The 17,568-nt window shown below is 45.5% G+C and overlaps 2 protein-coding genes across 2 annotated transcripts; both read left to right on the top strand.

Annotated features, from left to right (window-relative positions):
• The first annotated feature begins 1,985 nt into the window (after positions 1 to 1,985).
• Positions 1,986 to 6,554, top strand: LOC118356428 (olfactory receptor 10A7-like). The gene is given in 4 exon segments (XM_035724926.1): positions 1,986 to 2,042; positions 5,464 to 5,511; positions 5,513 to 5,554; positions 5,556 to 6,554. Coding segments are annotated over 4 exon segments (1,146 nt in total).
• An 8,395-nt stretch (positions 6,555 to 14,949) lies between these two features.
• LOC113935513 (olfactory receptor 5-like) lies at positions 14,950 to 15,879 on the top strand. Its single transcript, XM_027617535.2, has one exon. It carries the CDS (start codon positions 14,968 to 14,970, stop codon positions 15,877 to 15,879), a length of 912 nt encoding a protein of 303 aa, XP_027473336.2. The 5' UTR covers positions 14,950 to 14,967.
• Positions 15,880 to 17,568: the final 1,689 nt, after the last annotated feature.

Here is a 17,568-nt window from a genome sequence, read left to right as displayed (position 1 = left end):
TCCATGAATTTGACTCCCCTGGATACCTCATATAAGTGGAGCTAATGTTTTTATAGCAAGTATGCTTGTTTGTGAAGGGCTTTCATTCCTTCTTCAATGTCTAAAATTTCTGCAGAAGCAAAATTTTTAGAGGTAAAATACATGTCCATGGACAAAATTAAAAATGTTCCAAGGATGTATGATGATAAATGTCTCTTGCCTCTCTGACCCCCAGCGAAACTCTCCAGAGGTAGCCACTGTTAGCAGAATCTTTTATGTCTTTCCAGAAACATCTATTGCATATACATATGTATATATATGTATAGATGTATATATAATACATATATATGTAACCTCTTCTGTTAGTATAGAAACGATAGCATATTCTTCAGTGTTGTACACCTTGCTTCTACATATTAATACCATTCTTGCAGGAGGAGCTATAGAGTTTTGCAGTGTAAAAATACAACATAATGCATTTCCCCAATCCTATCAATGGACATTAGGTTCTTTTCAGTCTTCTATTCTTAGAGATAATTCCCAGCTCTAACTAACCTCATACACAGACCTTTGCGTGCACATGCACATCTGTCAGTAGGATAAATTCCTAGAAGTAGAATTGCGTGGCCAAGAGATTTCCTGAGTGTTAATGTGGACAGATGTCTCCACTATGCCCTTCAAAAAATTTGTTCCAGTCTACACTGCTGCCAACCATGTTATGTGAATGCTTGTGGGAAGATCTTTGTAATCATTCTTAAAGTCTAGGGATGGAGGGGCTGTCATGAGAGGTGATCAGCTCCCTGTCACGAGAGATATGTAAGCAAGGGTTTAACAACTGCTTGGTGGGGGTGTTGTCTTGGTCATGGCTCCAGAATCACAGAAGGGAAGTGGGTGAAGTCACTCGAAGAAACTAAAGATTCTGTAGTTAGTGACCCCACCCATCCTGTAGGAAGTGTAGTTTGCAAGCCATCAAATGTTTCCTGAGTTATCACCCTCAACACCTTTGTGCATGAAAGGCCAGAGACCAGGTTCTAGGCCTCTCACTGGTTTCCCAGTGTCGAGAGAAATGTCAGGACTCATGTCTGACAAGTGCCCAGATATCCCCAGAAACTAAACCCTGCCCTCATAACATGGTGCGTTAGGTCTTCTTAGCCCCATTTTGCTTATGTGGAAACAGAGGCTTAGTGAGGGAACAAAATGGTCCAAGGCCACACAGCTAGGAAGGGGCATCTGGGATTATTCATTTGTAATAGGAACAATGATAACTACTTCTGGCTCTAGATGCCAGACCCTGTTGTATTGATTAATCTAGACTAAAGCCACCATCAGCCCATTTTACAGGAGATGAAACTGAGGAATCTATTAATAGTATATGAACACATTTTCCTTGAAAAATATTAAATTTTTATAGTGAAACAAACATCTCATTTTGCTACGACCCACATGTGTCTTCTCTGCCACTACCTGGTGGTGTGTTTTTCCAAGCTGGATTTTACAATGAGTATTGTCTCTAACATGCAACCTCATTAGATTCTCATGACCCTGCAGATGGATCTTTTTTCAAAAAAATTTTTTTTCTCCCAGTTTCTTTACTAGGGAATGGACATTCAGAGAGGCAAAGGTCCTTGCCCACGATCACATGGTCAGAAAAAGGTGGAGCCTGGATTTGAACCCTGCTCTGTCTGAACTCTACTCATGGTCTCATGGTACCAAGGGACTGGAGGCCATCATTCTCACTGGGCCAGTGCAAATGTGAGTACCCCATGGATGATTTCATCCTCCAGGACTGAGGGAAGCAAGTGGAGGGGGTGTTCTATGTGAGCTTGGGGTAAATAGGTCAAGCATATGGGAGGAAACTCATGTGTTACTTTATAAACTATTATCTACTGTGTGTGGAGGCTGCATAGGATAGAGCTTATCCCACAGCCAGACACGTGGGTTCAGATCCATGCTTTTCCATTTACCTCGGCAAATTTACTTAATATCGCTGGCCTCAATTTCCCCATATGGGAAACAAGGAAGATATAATAACAGCACTTCACACAGTTGTAGTGAGTGCCCAGGTAAGGTGAGCAATTCTTATGCCCTCTTCCTACTACAGAGGAGGAGATGGAAATTTGGAGAAGTTGATTCAGCCTCTCTCCAAGTAGGCTCATTTGATCCATGACTTTGGAAATTCTCTCTGTCCTGATGATGCTCAAATGTTTATCCCCATGCTGAAGCTCTCACCTGAACCCCAGACCTGCAAACCCAACCAACCGTCTCCATGACAACCCAACTAGGGGCTCTCACAGCTCTCACGCTCACGTCGGGGGCTGGAGTGTGGACCGGGTAGATGGAAAGGCTTGAGTGTGAATATCTGGTCCACTGCTTAGCAGCAGTGTGACTTTGGGGAAGTTATTCAATGTAAGAGTGCTGGTTTCCTCTTGACTTTGAGCAAGACAGTTATATTCTCTGGGCTTATTTTTTTTTTCCTATTTTGTTTTATTTATTTTTTCCAGCTTTTTTAAGATATAATTGATAAATAAAATTGTATATATTTAAAGTGTACAGGTGATAATTTGATATGGGTATATATTGTGAAATGATTACCACAATTAAGTTAACATATCCATCATTACCCACAGTTATATTTGTGGGTGTGCACTGTAAGGACAGCTAAGGTTTACTCTCTTAGCAAATTCTAAATATACAATACACTGTTATTAACTATAGCCACCACACTGTACTTTAGATCCTCAGAAATTATTCATATCTAAGAGGAAGTTTGTACCTTGGCTGACATCTCAATTCTTTTAATTAATTAACTAATTAATTTGAGAGAGAGAGAGAGAGCATGAGCAGGGGGAGGGGCAGGAGGAAGTGGGAGAAGCAGACTCCCTGCTGAGCAGGGAGCCCAACACAGGGCTCCATCCCAGGACCCTGGGATCATGACCTGAGCTGAAAACAGGCACATAACTGACTGCGCCACGCAGGTGCCCCCAACATCTTATTTCTGCATGCTCCCAGCCTCTAACATCCACCATTCCACTCTCTTTCTATGAATTCAACTTTTTTTTTTTTAAAGATTCCATCTATGGGGCGCCTGGGTGGCTCAGTTGGTTAAGCTTCTGCCTCCGGCTCAGGTCATGATCCCAGGGTCCTGGGATCGAGCCCCGTGTTGGGCTCCTTGCTCAGCAGGGAGCCTGTCTCTCTCTCTCCTGCTCCCCCTGTTTGTGCCCTCTCTCTCGGTCAAATAAGTAAATATTTTTAAAAAATAAAGGTTCCATGTGTAAGTGATGTCATACAGTATTTGTATTCCTCTAACTGATGCATAATGCACTCTGGCTTCATCCATGTTGCCCCAAATGGCAGATTTTCCTTTGCTTTCTTTATGGCTGAATAATATTGCATTGTATATGTAATACATATATTATGTGATTTATGTTCTATATATCACATTATATGTATGTATATATTACTTTATATATATTTTTATATATGTTATATATGTGTGTCACATTTTGTCACTTATAAATCAGTGGATACTTAGGTTGCTCGCATGTCTTGGCCACTCTGAACAATGCTGCAGTGTGGGGCATTGTATGGGGGTGCAGATGACTTTGAGATAGTGATTTCACTTACTTTGGGACACTTATATTCTCTGGGTTTCATTCTCCTCATCCGCAATTCCGAGACGTAGGTTTCTGACTATGAAATCCACCTACAGATGAGAAAATGAGGCTCAGAGGAAAATAGTCGTCTTGCTGGAATTGCAGGGTTAATAAATGGCACATATCAAGCTTCAACACTTACTCCCCAGCTCCAGCCCCCATGACTGCGCCGTTTAGCCACATGCCATGCAGTCTGAGCTTGGCATGATTTTTGGGCTGCGTGGAGATGTGTGGGGACAGCCAGCATGAAGCTGGAATGTGCGTGCAGTGAGTGAGCACCTGGGGAAATTAGAAGAATGTGTTTAACCGGAGGGGCTTGGTGAGAACTGAGAACAGATCATCTCCTTAGCTATTCAACAGATATTTTTGAGCTACTTCTGTGTGTGCCAGGTCCTGGGGAACGTAACTACGTATGAGATAGATGTTCAGCCACTCAATAAAGAAAGCCAGGCTTCGTGTTAGGTGCTGGGGAGAGAAGCATGGGCAAGACAGAGGTTCGTGCATGCTGTAAAGGTTGACGGAGCATCTAATGCGAGCTGGACAGGACACCAGGTGTTGAGACGCCATTAAAGAGAAGGCTTGCCCCGCTTCCGAGGAAGGCATCCCTCTGTTCCTCCAGGGCAGCATGATGTCAGGGAACAGGTGTGATTTTCCTATTCATCCCCAAATCCCAGCTCAGTGCCTGCTACAGTGCCTGGTGTGGTGAATTCTCTCTGGCTAAATAAATGAATAAATGTGGGGGCCATGCCTCAGGGGAGCTTGAATGCTGTGACAGCAGATTTTAAGCTTCATGTTGTATGTAACAGGAGTATAGAAACAACTGCATGATGTGGGTTCATCTGGATTCCTTTAACAAACACTAATGCCCGTGGACTTAATCATGTGACCGCCCCAGTGCCCAGAACTTCCGTGTATTGTGTCATTTATTCTTCACAAAAAACCCTTGTGAGAGAGAAGTTATAGCACCGTATAATGGGGAATAAGTTGAGCTGGGCATTAAATGGAAAGGTGTCTACTCCCATGGTGCGCACAGTCTATAGAAGGAAATAGATTACTGAAGAAAAAGTAAAGTCGATTTAATTCCAAACTGTGTATAGTGGAGGGGGTGGCTGGTTACATTCTTTCTGGCCATCACGGGAGGGGATTCTGAAAAGATGATTTTTGAGTGGAGACCTGAAGGATGAGAAAAGTCCAGCCAGGGGTGCCTGGGTGGCTCAGTCATTGGGTGTCTGCCTTCGGCTCAGGTCAGGATCCCAGGGTCCTGGGATTGAGCCCTGCATCGGGCTCCCTGCTCTGTGGGAGCCTGCTTCTCCCTCTCCCACTCCCCCTGCTTGTGTTCCCTCTCTCGCTGTGTCTCTCTGTCAAATAAATAAATAAGATCTTGAAAAATTAAAAAAAAAAGTCCAACCATACCCACAGCTGGGGGGACCGAATTGTGCAAGTGTAAAAGCCCTGGGGTGAGAGGGAGGTTTTGAAGCTGGACTTAGCGAGTGAGAAGATCAAAAGAAGACAGGGATGGAGATGTAGCCAAGAACCAATCCTCACAGACCTCGGGAAAGGAAACCAGTGATACAAACAGCCAGGGAACAGCATCTCAAGGGGCAGGGATGGCAAGTGCAAAGGTCCTGAGGCAGGACCAGGCATTGTGGATGCAGCTCCACAGAGAAGAGGTCAGAGGGTGGTTGGGCCAGACCAGTTAGGGCGCTGTGGGCCTCCTAAGGCCCTGGGATCTCCTTCCATGCTCTGGCGGGGGGGGGGCATTCAAGGAGGACCCTGCGTGTGGCCCGAGCTGATCTGCCTTTTGATAAGATGCCTCCCCTGCTCTGCACAGTGCACGTTGGGGAGACAGAGCCCGGGCAGGCGCAGCTCTGCTCCTCACGGCCTCTCCTTACCTCTTGCCCTCCCAGAGGCCCCTTCCCCCAGCCCGGGTTCATGCCGACGGCCTGGGCTCCCCCGGGCGCCCCCGAAGCCCCACCCTGCGCCAACCAGAGCTGCGCCCCCCACGACCTGGTCCTGCTGGGCTTCGCGCACGTGCCCACGCTGCGGCCGCTGCTCGCTGCGCTCTTCCTGGCCATGTTCCCGCTCACGCTGCTGGGCAACGCGCTCATCGTGCTGCTGACCGCCCTGGACCCGGCCCTGCGCGCGCCCATGTACTTCTTCCTGCGCCACTTGGCCCTGCTGGAGGTCTGCTTCTCGCTGGACATCGCGCCCCGGCTGCTGGGGACCCTGCTGCGGCCCGGGTGGGGCGTGTCCCCCGCGGGCTGCGCCCTGCAGCTGGTCCTGGTGCTGTCGTGCGTCACGTCCGAGTGCTTCCCCCTGACAGCCATGGCCTGGGACCGCTACGTGGCCATCTGCAGGCCCCTGCGCTATGGCGCCATCATGAGCCCCCGGCTTTGCCACCTGCTGGCCGCCACGTGCTGGCTGGCCGGAGTCCCCGTGTCGCTGGTCTTCACCATCTGGCTGTTCAGCTTCCCCTTCTGTGGGCCACGTGGCATCCGCCACTTCTTCTGTGACATCGCCCCTCTGCTGAGCCTGGTGTGCGGGGACACCAGAGTCTTCGAGGCCAATGTGTTGGCGGCCACTGTGCTGGTCATCATGGTTCCCTTCTGTCTGATAGCCACGTCCTACACTGGGGTCTTGGCCACCGTGCTTCGGATGCCATCCGCCACGGGGCGCCACAAGGCCCTGTCCACATGCGCCTCCCACCTCATCGTGGTGGTTCTGTTTTATGGCACCACGGGGGTCATCCACTTGCGACCCGAGGCCAGCTCCTCCCCAGAGAGCAAGCAGGTGGTGTCCCTGTCCTACACCCTGGTGACCCCCATGCGCAACCCCCTCATCTACAGCCTTCGGAACAAGGGGGTGAAGGCTGCCCTGGGGCGGGTGTGTTGCCGACACCAGGAATCTGGACCCCAAGAGTGATCTCTTCAGGAATTGTTGATGGATGTTTGACAAGGATCTGTGTGAAAATACAGATTGTGGTAGAGTACTCTGACTTTTTTCTGGAAAACTGTATTTTTTTCCTCTTCCAGTCATGGTAGTGCTGGTTCTTTCTGTCCAAGAAAAGGCTCATGACAGAGAATTCAGTTCCTGATTACAATTATTTGGTAGTGGTAGACAAATTAACCTAATTTGGGTCAACTAGAGTGTATTAGGTAGCAAGTGCCGCAAGACTGCTGTGTGGAACCTAGAATGCGGTGTATTAAAGCATGTTGTTTATTCCCGTGAATCTTCAATCAGCTGAGGGTTAGCTAATCTAGGTTGAGGTCATCCAGGTGGTTTTTCTGATCTTGGCTAGGCTTGCTCATGCAAATGAGTGTTGACTGTCATAGACTTGGTGTAGCTAGTTTGGTGTACACGTTTCCCATCCTTTTCCTGGGACCAGAGCTCCAGCATGATTTTTCTCATTACAATAGCTGAATGAGAAGGCCTGGTTGTTCAACTGATTTTCAGAGCTTTGGCCATGTGACACCCAATAAGATGGCATTAGCCTATGCAAGTCACATGGCCATATCCCCATAGTCATGGGGTAAGGAAGTATACTCTGTCTCTTTGTGGGAGGAACCCTGAGGCTATATGACAAACGATATTGACAAAGGGAGGAGTGAGTAGTTTGGGGCTTTAGAACTTACTTCAGAGAGCCAGACACTGAGATTTTTGTTCAAACTTCTCTTTGTTCATAGCTGTTAAGGATGTAAGCTTATAGATGCCATCAACTATCTGGTCTTTAACAGGAGTTCCTGCTTGATAAAGGAGTCATTGCAAAGAGAATCAGAACCAGTGGTGGTGGGTGGGGGGGAAAGATGTGGTTCTAATGATTTTGTTGAGTTTCTGGATCCAGTCATGCCTGAAGTCTGTCCTGCCCTTGGGAATTCCTCTTACGTGAACCAGTAAATTCGTCTTTTACTTAAGCCAACTTGGGTTGGTGTTCTATCCCTCTCAGTGCCCTGATTTACTGATCTCTAATAATTAGCCTGGTACATGAGTTACATTATTTCTTCTCTCAAGCTCAGAAAGAGTATTTTTTTGAATATAGGTAAATGTATCAGAGGAAAAGTTTCTTCCCTTCAGTTTATGGTCTACCTTTGAAGGGATCTGTTTTTTCTAGAAGACAAACCTGGATTTGGATTGTCACTCTTTATTTTCTTGGTTGTACAAACTAGGACTTGACGTCCCTGAGCCTCAGGCTTCTCATCTGTGAAGTGGGAGTAGTAAACCATACTTACCACACCAGGTTGTTACCATTAAACAAGGGGATGTGTGGAAACACCTAGCACAGTGCTTGGAATACAGTTGGCACTCAGTTAATGGTCTCCATTCATTATGCACATAGCTGTCCTCATAGATTAGGAACCCAAAGCTCTGTCTTTGGGAGGAAATGTACTGTGGTACTCCCAGGAGGCTGGATTTGGCACTGGGGGACCTGGGAGTTCAAGTGTGGAATGAAATCCTTCCATGTGGGTTGGACAAGTCTCTCTGAGGCTCAGTCTCACCCTGTATAAATGGGAAAGGGTTTGAGGAAGAACCCCTGCCCTTCCACCACCCAGGTCTCTAATGAGACAATCATAAAAAAATACAACTACTGCCCAAGGCTGAATGAGTTTCTGTTCTTGGTCATCAGACCAGTTCTGCCAAAGTTTTCACCTTTCCCAGGTGTTTTCCCCTTAGTTTGACATCAAGTAACAAACAAGTGTGTACTGAACATCAGCTATGTATCAGGCACTTCTTGAGGCTCCCAGGACACTGTGGTGAATAAGACAGCATAGTCTGGGCCCTCATGACCTTTCAGGAATGTGCAGCATTTTCCTAAGATGTGGTTCAGAAACACCTGGGGTGGTCGTTGAGCATGGAGATGTCACACCCAATGTGTGTAGATCGGCCCCACCCCATCTACGGCCATACCACCCTGAACGCGCCCGATCTCATCTGATCTCGGAAGCTAAGCCGGGTTGGGCCTGGTTAGTACTTGGGTGGGGGATCGGCTCCACCCCGATCTACTGAATCAGAAACTTTGAGATCACAGTCCAGGAATATGTATTTGTGAAAAAGTGCCCTGGGTTATTCCAATGTAGAGATGGGGATCTACTAGTCTAAAGATCCCTCCTTAGGAGGGAGAGGACAAAGAAGGCAAACACATCAATCCCAATGCAGACACTAAAGGGAAAGTGGTCTACAATCTAACCAAACTCTCTTCCCTACCCTGAATCTCTGAGGTCTTCACCACTGAAATCTGCTCAACCTATCTCTATGGACAGTTATGACCAAGATAAGGAACCTCAGTTCTACTATCACTTGGAATATAGAAGTGGTCATTGGGCCATCAACCCCGTGCCCAGTACAGCTGTGGAGAGGAAGAGGTAAAAGGCTGGGCCTCCTGGTACTGGATAAGCCACCCCTTTCCTCAGCCATGGGGCATCTCTCATGACATCTGTTGATTTTCCTGCTGTGCACTCATTCCCCCTTCTTCTGGTAACTGTAGGTGGATTTGTCTTTGGGAAGCTCCATGCATCCTATCTCCTACAGTCTTTTGTCTTTGGCAGTTTGATGGAAGTACTTCCTCTGCCTTCACCATGTACAGGGTGTTGGCTTGGTAACCCCAAACTAAGCCACTCCTGCACTTTCTCCCTGGAATTGGATCAGTGATCGAAACAAGCACTGAATATGGAACTGACGGTTCTCAGTGGTTGGCCTGGTACTTCTTATCTGGTTTACCAAAAGTGTCCTGGTCCATGATCCTGGCAAAATATGGTTCTTCAGCAATCCCACAGTCTCCAACCACTTTCTTGGCTTACGTGACCCAGAGTTAGCTTCTCTTTTGAGCAACCAAAGGACTTAAAATGATACTGCATCAGCCCCAGTTTCCCTGCCTGACACTGCAGTTCTGTTTGGCCTGGACCCAGTGGCTGCCAAGGTCACTTTACAGTGCTTTTCTCAAGAAGATGTTCTTGGGTTTTTTGTCCTTCTCACCATTGTTTCAGGTTCTTCTTGAAAACATGACCCAGTTGTTACTGGATTTGAGAACCTCATGGCCTCATAAACCCTGACTTTTGAGCCCTAGTCTCTAACTCAGACCTTCCAACAACCGAAGAACACGAGGAACCCTTGGGACAGTTGGTTCCAGGCCGCCATTCTCCCAGATCCCTCCTCTTACATCCTGTCTCCCCTATCCCTGGATGTATCATGAGAAAGCTGTCTGAAGTCAAGCCTATATTTTATGGGACCCAGAACTTTCTAGGAAGTGGGAAGCAGAACTCTAGTTTTATCCTACCCATGCCCCATCATCAAACATCCCTGGAGTATGCACTAGGAGTCAAGCCCTGTGCTTGCCTCTGTGGATACAGAAAGAAAAGACAAGTTTCTTCTTCTGAAATAACTTTTTATAGATGAGGACGCAGAAGACAAAAAAGAAGTTATAATTTAGTGTGAAGCATGTTGTAGTAGTACACTGAGTCATTATTTTGAACATTGGGATGGAGATGAGCTAGTATGTATTGAGTACTATGCGTCAGTCACCACACTGGACATGTGACATATTTGCGAATATAATTTTCCAGAAGATGTCTTGGTTTAATGCCTGTCTGATGGTAATAATATTATTGCTTCCATGTGCAAGGTATTTAATCTGCACTGAGCTCAGAGACTTACATGCGTTAAATAGTTTTATCCTCTCAATGACCCTAGGAGGAAGCAAGCGTTATCTTATTTTATAGGGAGGTTCAGAGACAGAGTAAATCATGACAGTTCTGCAGCTATTGAGATTTGCTTCAAGAGCTGAATATCGTCTTCCAGTCTCCAACTCTGCAGAACATTTCCACAACCTCATTTGGAGCGTGAGTGGTTAACCAACACTGACCAATCACCTACTGTGGTCCCAGAAGTAATTACATCACACCATACTATTTTATCAGAGAAGGGAACTAATTCTTTGTGGCTAGAGAAAAGAGAGGGTTCATAAATATTTTTCAAAGACTGAAGTTTCATGTGAAATTTAAAGGGTTGAATTAGATTTCATTGTGAGAAAAGGCAATCTCTTGTCGGAAAGAATAGTTTGGGCAAAGTTCCTTAGGAGTAAATGTACTTTAGACCTCTGGATGTTGGTGTGAGCAAGGATAAAGGTGTGGAAAGACTCCCACAAATATCTTAAGGTTGGATATAAAGGTTATAGTGATTCTTTTTTTAAAAAAAGATTTTATTTATTTATTTGAGAGAGAGATCATGAGCAGGGGGGAAGGGTAGAGGGAGAAGCAGACTCCCCACTGAGCAAGGAGCCCGATGTGGAACTTGATCCCAGCACCCTTGGATCATGACATGAGCCAAAGGCAGACACTTAACTGACTGAGCCACCCAGGTGCCCAGGTATAGTGATTGTAATTGTGTAAAAATATACCTAACATAAATTTGCCCTTGTTAACCATCTTTAGGTATACAGTTCTCTGGCATTAAGTACATTCACACTATTACGCAACCATCACTGTCATCCATCTCCAGAACACTTCATCTGGAAAAATGGGAGCTCTGTACCCATTAAACACGAATTCCCAATTCCTCTCTCCTCCAGCCCGTAGCAGCCACCATTCTACTTTCTGTTGCTAGGAATTTGACTACTGTAGGCACCTCATATAAGTGACATCACACAATCTCTCTCCTTTTGTGGGCTGGCTTATTTCACTTAGCATAATGTCTTCAAGATTATCTGTGTAGTAGCATATGTCAGAATTTCCTTCCTTTTTAGGGAGAGCTAAATTCCATTCCATGTATATACCACAGTTTGCTTATATCATTGCCTCCACCCTTGTACACGTGGGTAGCTCCCATCTTTTGGCTATTGTGAATAACACTGATGTGAACACGGAGGTGCAGATACTCATTTCTGCCAGTACTTTGAATGGGCAGCATCGTCTTGGCATCTAATTTCTCCTGGAAAGTTCTCTCCTGTAGTCCTCAGATGCATTAGTTCTTCTTAGAACAAGTTATGAACATGTGTTTCCATGACCAGACTTATCAACCAAAGGCAGGAATGGTTTACCACTCATCCTTATACCCCAGGACCCAAACACAAGACCAGGCATTTGCAAAGCAATCAGTCAATGCACGATGGCCTGAACTGAGGGTGGTTCCAAGGCTCCGCCTCCCCTTAAGCATCCACAGAGTATCAGTAAAAGTGTTTTTCACATCAACTCTTCTCCAGATCTGCAGAGACCAGGGGAGGTCTCTGAGGTCCAGAGCTCCAATTTAAGCCGGCCTCCCTGCCTCCTTCTCACGGTGAGGAGAGTCAACTCAGCAACTTAGAGCATCCAGAACCACGAAGAGAAACAACAGTGGGAGGAGTGGATGCCTCCTTCAGGAACAGCTTCTTCCAGCATGGACTGAAAGGTGACTCCGCTCTTTGGCATCTCCTCCTCCAGGTGGGAGCTGAATGCACCTGAGCATCTGAGCCTCTTTCAGGAGCAGCATCAGCAAGAACAGATCTGAAGCTGTTGTCCTTTGACCATCACACAAGGAGACCAAATGTTCTTCTTGGGGGCTGAGGACAAGGAACAACAGAGAGAAACTGTCTTTTATAGAATATCCAAAGCATACCAGGTACTGACTCTGAATACTTTAGAAATATTAACTGATCTAACCCTCCCTTAGTACTTATCCACATATTGTACATTAATTTACAAGGCAGAATTAAATGGATTGAGTGACTTTCCTAGAGTTCCACTGCTTTAAAGTTCTCGAACACTTTGAGGCTAAAACCAGTTTGATTCGTGCCCATATAGCCACCACTTTTGGCGCACTGCTTCTTTGCACAAAGCCCCTTACTTAATAAATAATTACCATTAAAGACTTTATCAGCCAAGGGTCTGTCTTCTCATGAGAGAAATTCCTTTTTTTTTTTAAAGATTTTATTTATTTGAGAGAGAGAGAGTGAGAGAGAGAGAGCACATGAGAGGGGAGAGGGTCAGAGGGAGAAGCAGACTCCCTGCTGAGCAGGGAGCCCGATGTGGGACTCGATCCCGGGACTCCAGGATCATGACCTGAGCCGAAGGCAGTCGCGTAACCAACTGAGCCACCCAGGCGCCCCTCATGAGAGAAATTCTGAGTTTCATTTAGAACAACAGGATTGAAACCCACTTCTGTATAACTCTGAGCTCAAGCTTTAACCACAACACTATGTTGCCCCTCTTCTGACAATGGGGAATTGTATAGTTCAGGTGAGAGATGGTTATCTATAGTTTTGAATAACATACAACTGAAGTTAAGTAGAGTACTCAAGACGACAGATTAAACTCTGTGGCCCAGATTGCTCTGCGGAACAGGAATGTGTTCTTACTGACCACCATATCTCCTTTGAACCTAGCACATCTCTTAGCAAAGAATTCGTGGATAACAATTATTTTTGAGATGGAACAGTCTCTGAATATCTAGTTTTGGGATTTGGGATGCTAATGTGACCCTCTAGGGGTGCACTCGCTGGTTTTGATGCAGATTATCCGGGGATCTCTTGGTTCATCTGAAGTCCTAAGTTAGGAAAGGCAACTCGGAAAAGGATTTGTGGAGGAGGTGCATGTTGAGTGGATACAGACGAGAAGATAATGAAGATCAGAGGCAGAGCCAAAAAGAGGGGAAGCAAGAAATCTCAGTTGAGGGGAAGGACTGAGGTGGAATGGGAAATGGAAGGTGAGCGGACTCCTATCCAGGAAGTGTTTACTGGGGTGCACGTTCTGCCTGACAGCTATAAAGTGGGTTGGTGGAGTCACACTCCTGAGCCTTGGCTGCCCAGTCTGTGTTCGTGCAGTGACGTACACAACATCTCTGTGTCCCGAGGATTAAATTAGCTTGTGCTCCTTATGCCTTTGCAAAGAACCTTAGGACCTACAAATCCGGCCTCTCGGAAGACTCTGATGCTCTACAACTAGGAGACAACTTAGAGCAACAAATTCTTTCATGCAGGAAGTTCACCCAGGTTCCCGCTAACATAACTTGAGAGATTGATGCTCAGGACACCTTTCATCCCTAACATTGCTGTGCAGAGTAGACATCTTTCTTATGAAAACTTGGCAGATACCTCTGTCATTAGTTTATTCTCAGTTATTTTTGCTTACATAGCCTTGAACACCAATCTCACGGCCCCCTCTAACCTGGAATTTATTTTGTTGTTGTTGTTGGTTTGTTTGTTCATCGAATCTTTCTCATAGGAAATCAGTGGCCACAGACATGGACTATATGTGTCTTCTTCACCCATGTATTCCCAACACCTAGCATAGAAAGGGAAGTTTAATAAATGGCATAAAATGAATTCTGCAAATGATAGCCTGTAGTCAGAAGGATTCTCTAGTTGAGTCACTTGTCAGCTCTTTACTCCCCATGTCCCAGGTGTAGACTTTTCAGGCTTGATTGTGAAGATAAAATGGAATGGGGTTGGCACAGCATAGACATCTGGCCCAACTGTGTGTTCTTCGTAGTGTTGTTGCGTCCTGGGCAAGTGAATTCATCTGTTTGGGCTCCATATCTGTCTTATGGCATAAAACCAATGAATATAAGTAGGTTTTATGGCAAGTTACTAATGCATGCGAGAGGCTCAATGAGTTATGGAAGTTTCCATTATGAGATTGTATGTCCCAGTGTACATTAACAATTTTTTTCTGTCAGCCTCAACTTCCTGAAATGTATCAGTAGGGGAAATAATGCCTATGTGTATTTATGATCACATACATTGATACAATAAGTGACATTTCAAGCCTTCTGCTGAAAGGCATGTCAATCTTTTTGGGGATTCCTCCCTCTTTGCTCTTCTTGAATATCATCATTGGTGACCTACAGCCTAATGCAATTCTCAAAATAAATTTGCATTGAGAAGAGGACCATTTTCAAACAAAAGACCTGATCATCTTGCTCTACTCCAGATTTATAGAATACTCCCAAATTCCTACATAGAGTATACTAAGAAAGGAAAAATATAACCTACAATAAGCACTTTTTTGGAACAGAAAAAACAACAATCCTGTTTTCTTATTTGGTATAGCAGTGCCTTATTTATTATAACAACCTCATGGGAGGCCAATGATTTTCTCCCAATTTTCAGGCAGTCTGATTATATAAGGGCACAGACTTAGGCCAATTTGAGTAAAGACTGTGATCTCATGCTGAGAGTTTGGTTCACAAATTCTATTCAGCATTTGTCTGTAAGAGTCAATTTTCAACAGAAGCTGACCTGGCCCAGTCTTAGGGTCTACATACACTGTGAACATACTCCTGATTTTTTTCTTAACTACTGTGTCTCTGAAGAAACCAGAATGTCAACAAACTTGTCTCTCTGCAGAGGGAGAGGTCCCTGGAGTCAGGCAACATGACCAGAGTTCAGGAGTTTGTCTTGCTGGGTTTGTCCACCAGGCTAGACATAAGGGATGTCCTGTTTGCCATCTTCCTGACCCTCTACCTGCTGACTCTCCTGGAGAACACGCTCATCATCTACCTCATCTGCAGTCACAGCGAGCTCCACAAGCCCATGTACTTCTTCCTGGGCAACCTCAGCTGCCTGGAGATGTGCTACGTGTCAGTGACCATGCCCAGCCTGCTCGTGGGGCTGAGGACTGGACCCTACCACATCTCCTTCACAGTCTGCATGACCCAGCTCTTCTTCTTTATAGTCCTCATCGGCACGGAGTGCACCCTCCTGGCCTCCATGGCCTATGACCGCTATGTGGCCATCTGCCACCCACTCCACTACCCACTGCTCATGAGGCCCCAGGTCTGCCTGGGCTTGGCCATGACTTCATGGCTTGGGGGGCTGCTGGTCTCAGTGGTAAAGACATCTTGCATCGCCAGCCTTTCCTACTGTGGCCCCAACGTTCTCAACCACTTCTTCTGTGATGTCTCCCCTCTGCTCAACCTGTCCTGCACCCATGTGGCCCTGACTGAGCTGGTAGACTTCATCTCTGCCATCGTCATCTTCTGTGGAACACTGTTGGGAGCCCTGGCCTCCTACTCAGCCATCGGGGTGGCCGTGCTCCACATGCCCTCAGCCGCTGCCCGGCGCAAGGCCTTTTCCACCTGCGCCTCCCACCTGGTGGTGGTGGGCATCTTCTACTCAGCAGCCCTCTTCATCTACTGCCGCCCCAGCCGCATCAAATCCATGGACCTCAACAAGGTGCTCTCAGTCATCTACACGGTGGTCACGCCCATGTGCAACCCCATCATCTACTGCCTACGGAACAGGGAGGTCCACGTGGTACTTCGGAAAACTCTCCACTGGCCTTGATCACAGTCTTGGGTCATTGACCTCTCGTCTCCTGATTGAAGATCTGCCATGGCCACGAGATTCCAAACATAACCGAAAGGCAAAAGAAAAACTAGGGGAGTATATTTCCCATCTAATAAACAATGAGTTCATTTCAATCAAGAACAAAATCTGAATTACCCATGGGACAAGTGAACAATGTCTACGAGAACACAAGTCGTCAAAGATAAATGATAAGTGACTGGTAACTCACATGACAAGATGGTCCACTTTATCAGTAAACCAAGAAGTGCAAATTTAACAACCCCATCACTTGATTCCTAGAATGACAAATACTTAACAAATGTTTCTATGTGTTCCCGCGAGTAGAGATAGATTATGGATACAGAGATATTCATAGCATCTTTGTAATGAAAGAAAAATCAGAAAAACCCAATATCCATCCAAAATGGATGGATTAAATACATTATATTCATTCTGAGATAAACAGTGGGGCTATTGAATAAAAGGAAATAGATTCATATCTTTGACACGGTGATGTGGCCGATATATACATATTAAATAAAAAATTAAGACAGGGCTTTTTCTCAATCCCTTCCCCATCCCTTTGCTACTAGCTATTACCTATCTATATTCCTTTTTTAAAGATTTTATTATTTATTTGAGAGCGAGTGCATGCACACATGAGCGGGGGGAGGGGCAGAGGGAGAGAGAGAGAGAGTCAAGCAGACTCCCTGCTGAGTGTGGAGCCTGACCTCACCACCCTGAGATCATGACCAGAGCAGAAATCAAGAGTTGGATGCTTAACCAACTGAGCCCCGCAGGCTCCTGACCTATCTCTATTAACAGTGCCTTAAAAAAAAAAAAGATTTTATTTATTTATTTGAGAGAGAGAGAGAGCGCACACACGCACACATGAGCAGGGGGTAGATGCAGAGGCAGAGGGCAAAGCAGACTCCTTGCTGAGCAGGGAGCCCAACACGGGGCCCCATCCTGGACCCTGAGACCACGACCTGAGCTGAAGGCCTAACCGACTGAGCAACCCAGGTGCCCCAGTAGTGCCTTTTAATAAATAGAAGCTTTCAATTTTGGTGAAGTCTAAATTATCAATATTTAAATTTAGTTATTGCTTTTTACATCCTAACAAAATTTGCCTACATCCTAACAAAATCTGCCTATTTCCTGGTCACAGAAAACCATCACCTAGAAGGTTTCTAGTTTTAGCTTTCTAATTTGTGTGTATGATGCCACTCAAAAAATGTGCGTGTGTTTATGTGTGTGATATAAGTTGAGCTTTATTTTTTCCTACATAATCCAGTTTCACCAAAATGATTGTTGGAAAGACCCTCCTCTTAAATTGCATTGGCAATTTTCTCAAAAATCAGATTGAGCATAAAAATGTGGCTGTTTCTTTTTTTAAATATTTTATGTAAATTCAATTTAGTTAACATATAATATAGTATTGGTTTCAGGAATAGAATTTAGTGATTCATCAGTTGCATATAACACCCAGTGCTCATCACATCACGTGCCCTCTTTAAAGCCCATCACCCAGTTACCCCATTCCCGCACCCACCTCCCTCCAGCAACCCTCAGTTTGTTTCCTAGAGTTAAATCTTTTACGGTTTGCCTCCCTCTGTGTTTATCTTATTTCATTTTCCTTCCCTTCCCCTGTGTTCATCTGTTTTGTTTCTTAAATTCCACATGTGA

This window comes from Zalophus californianus, chromosome 17 (genome assembly GCF_009762305.2).
Source record: "Zalophus californianus isolate mZalCal1 chromosome 17, mZalCal1.pri.v2, whole genome shotgun sequence".
Taxonomy (NCBI): domain Eukaryota; kingdom Metazoa; phylum Chordata; class Mammalia; order Carnivora; family Otariidae; genus Zalophus; species Zalophus californianus.
This window is presented reverse-complemented; position numbering and strand designations above follow the sequence as displayed.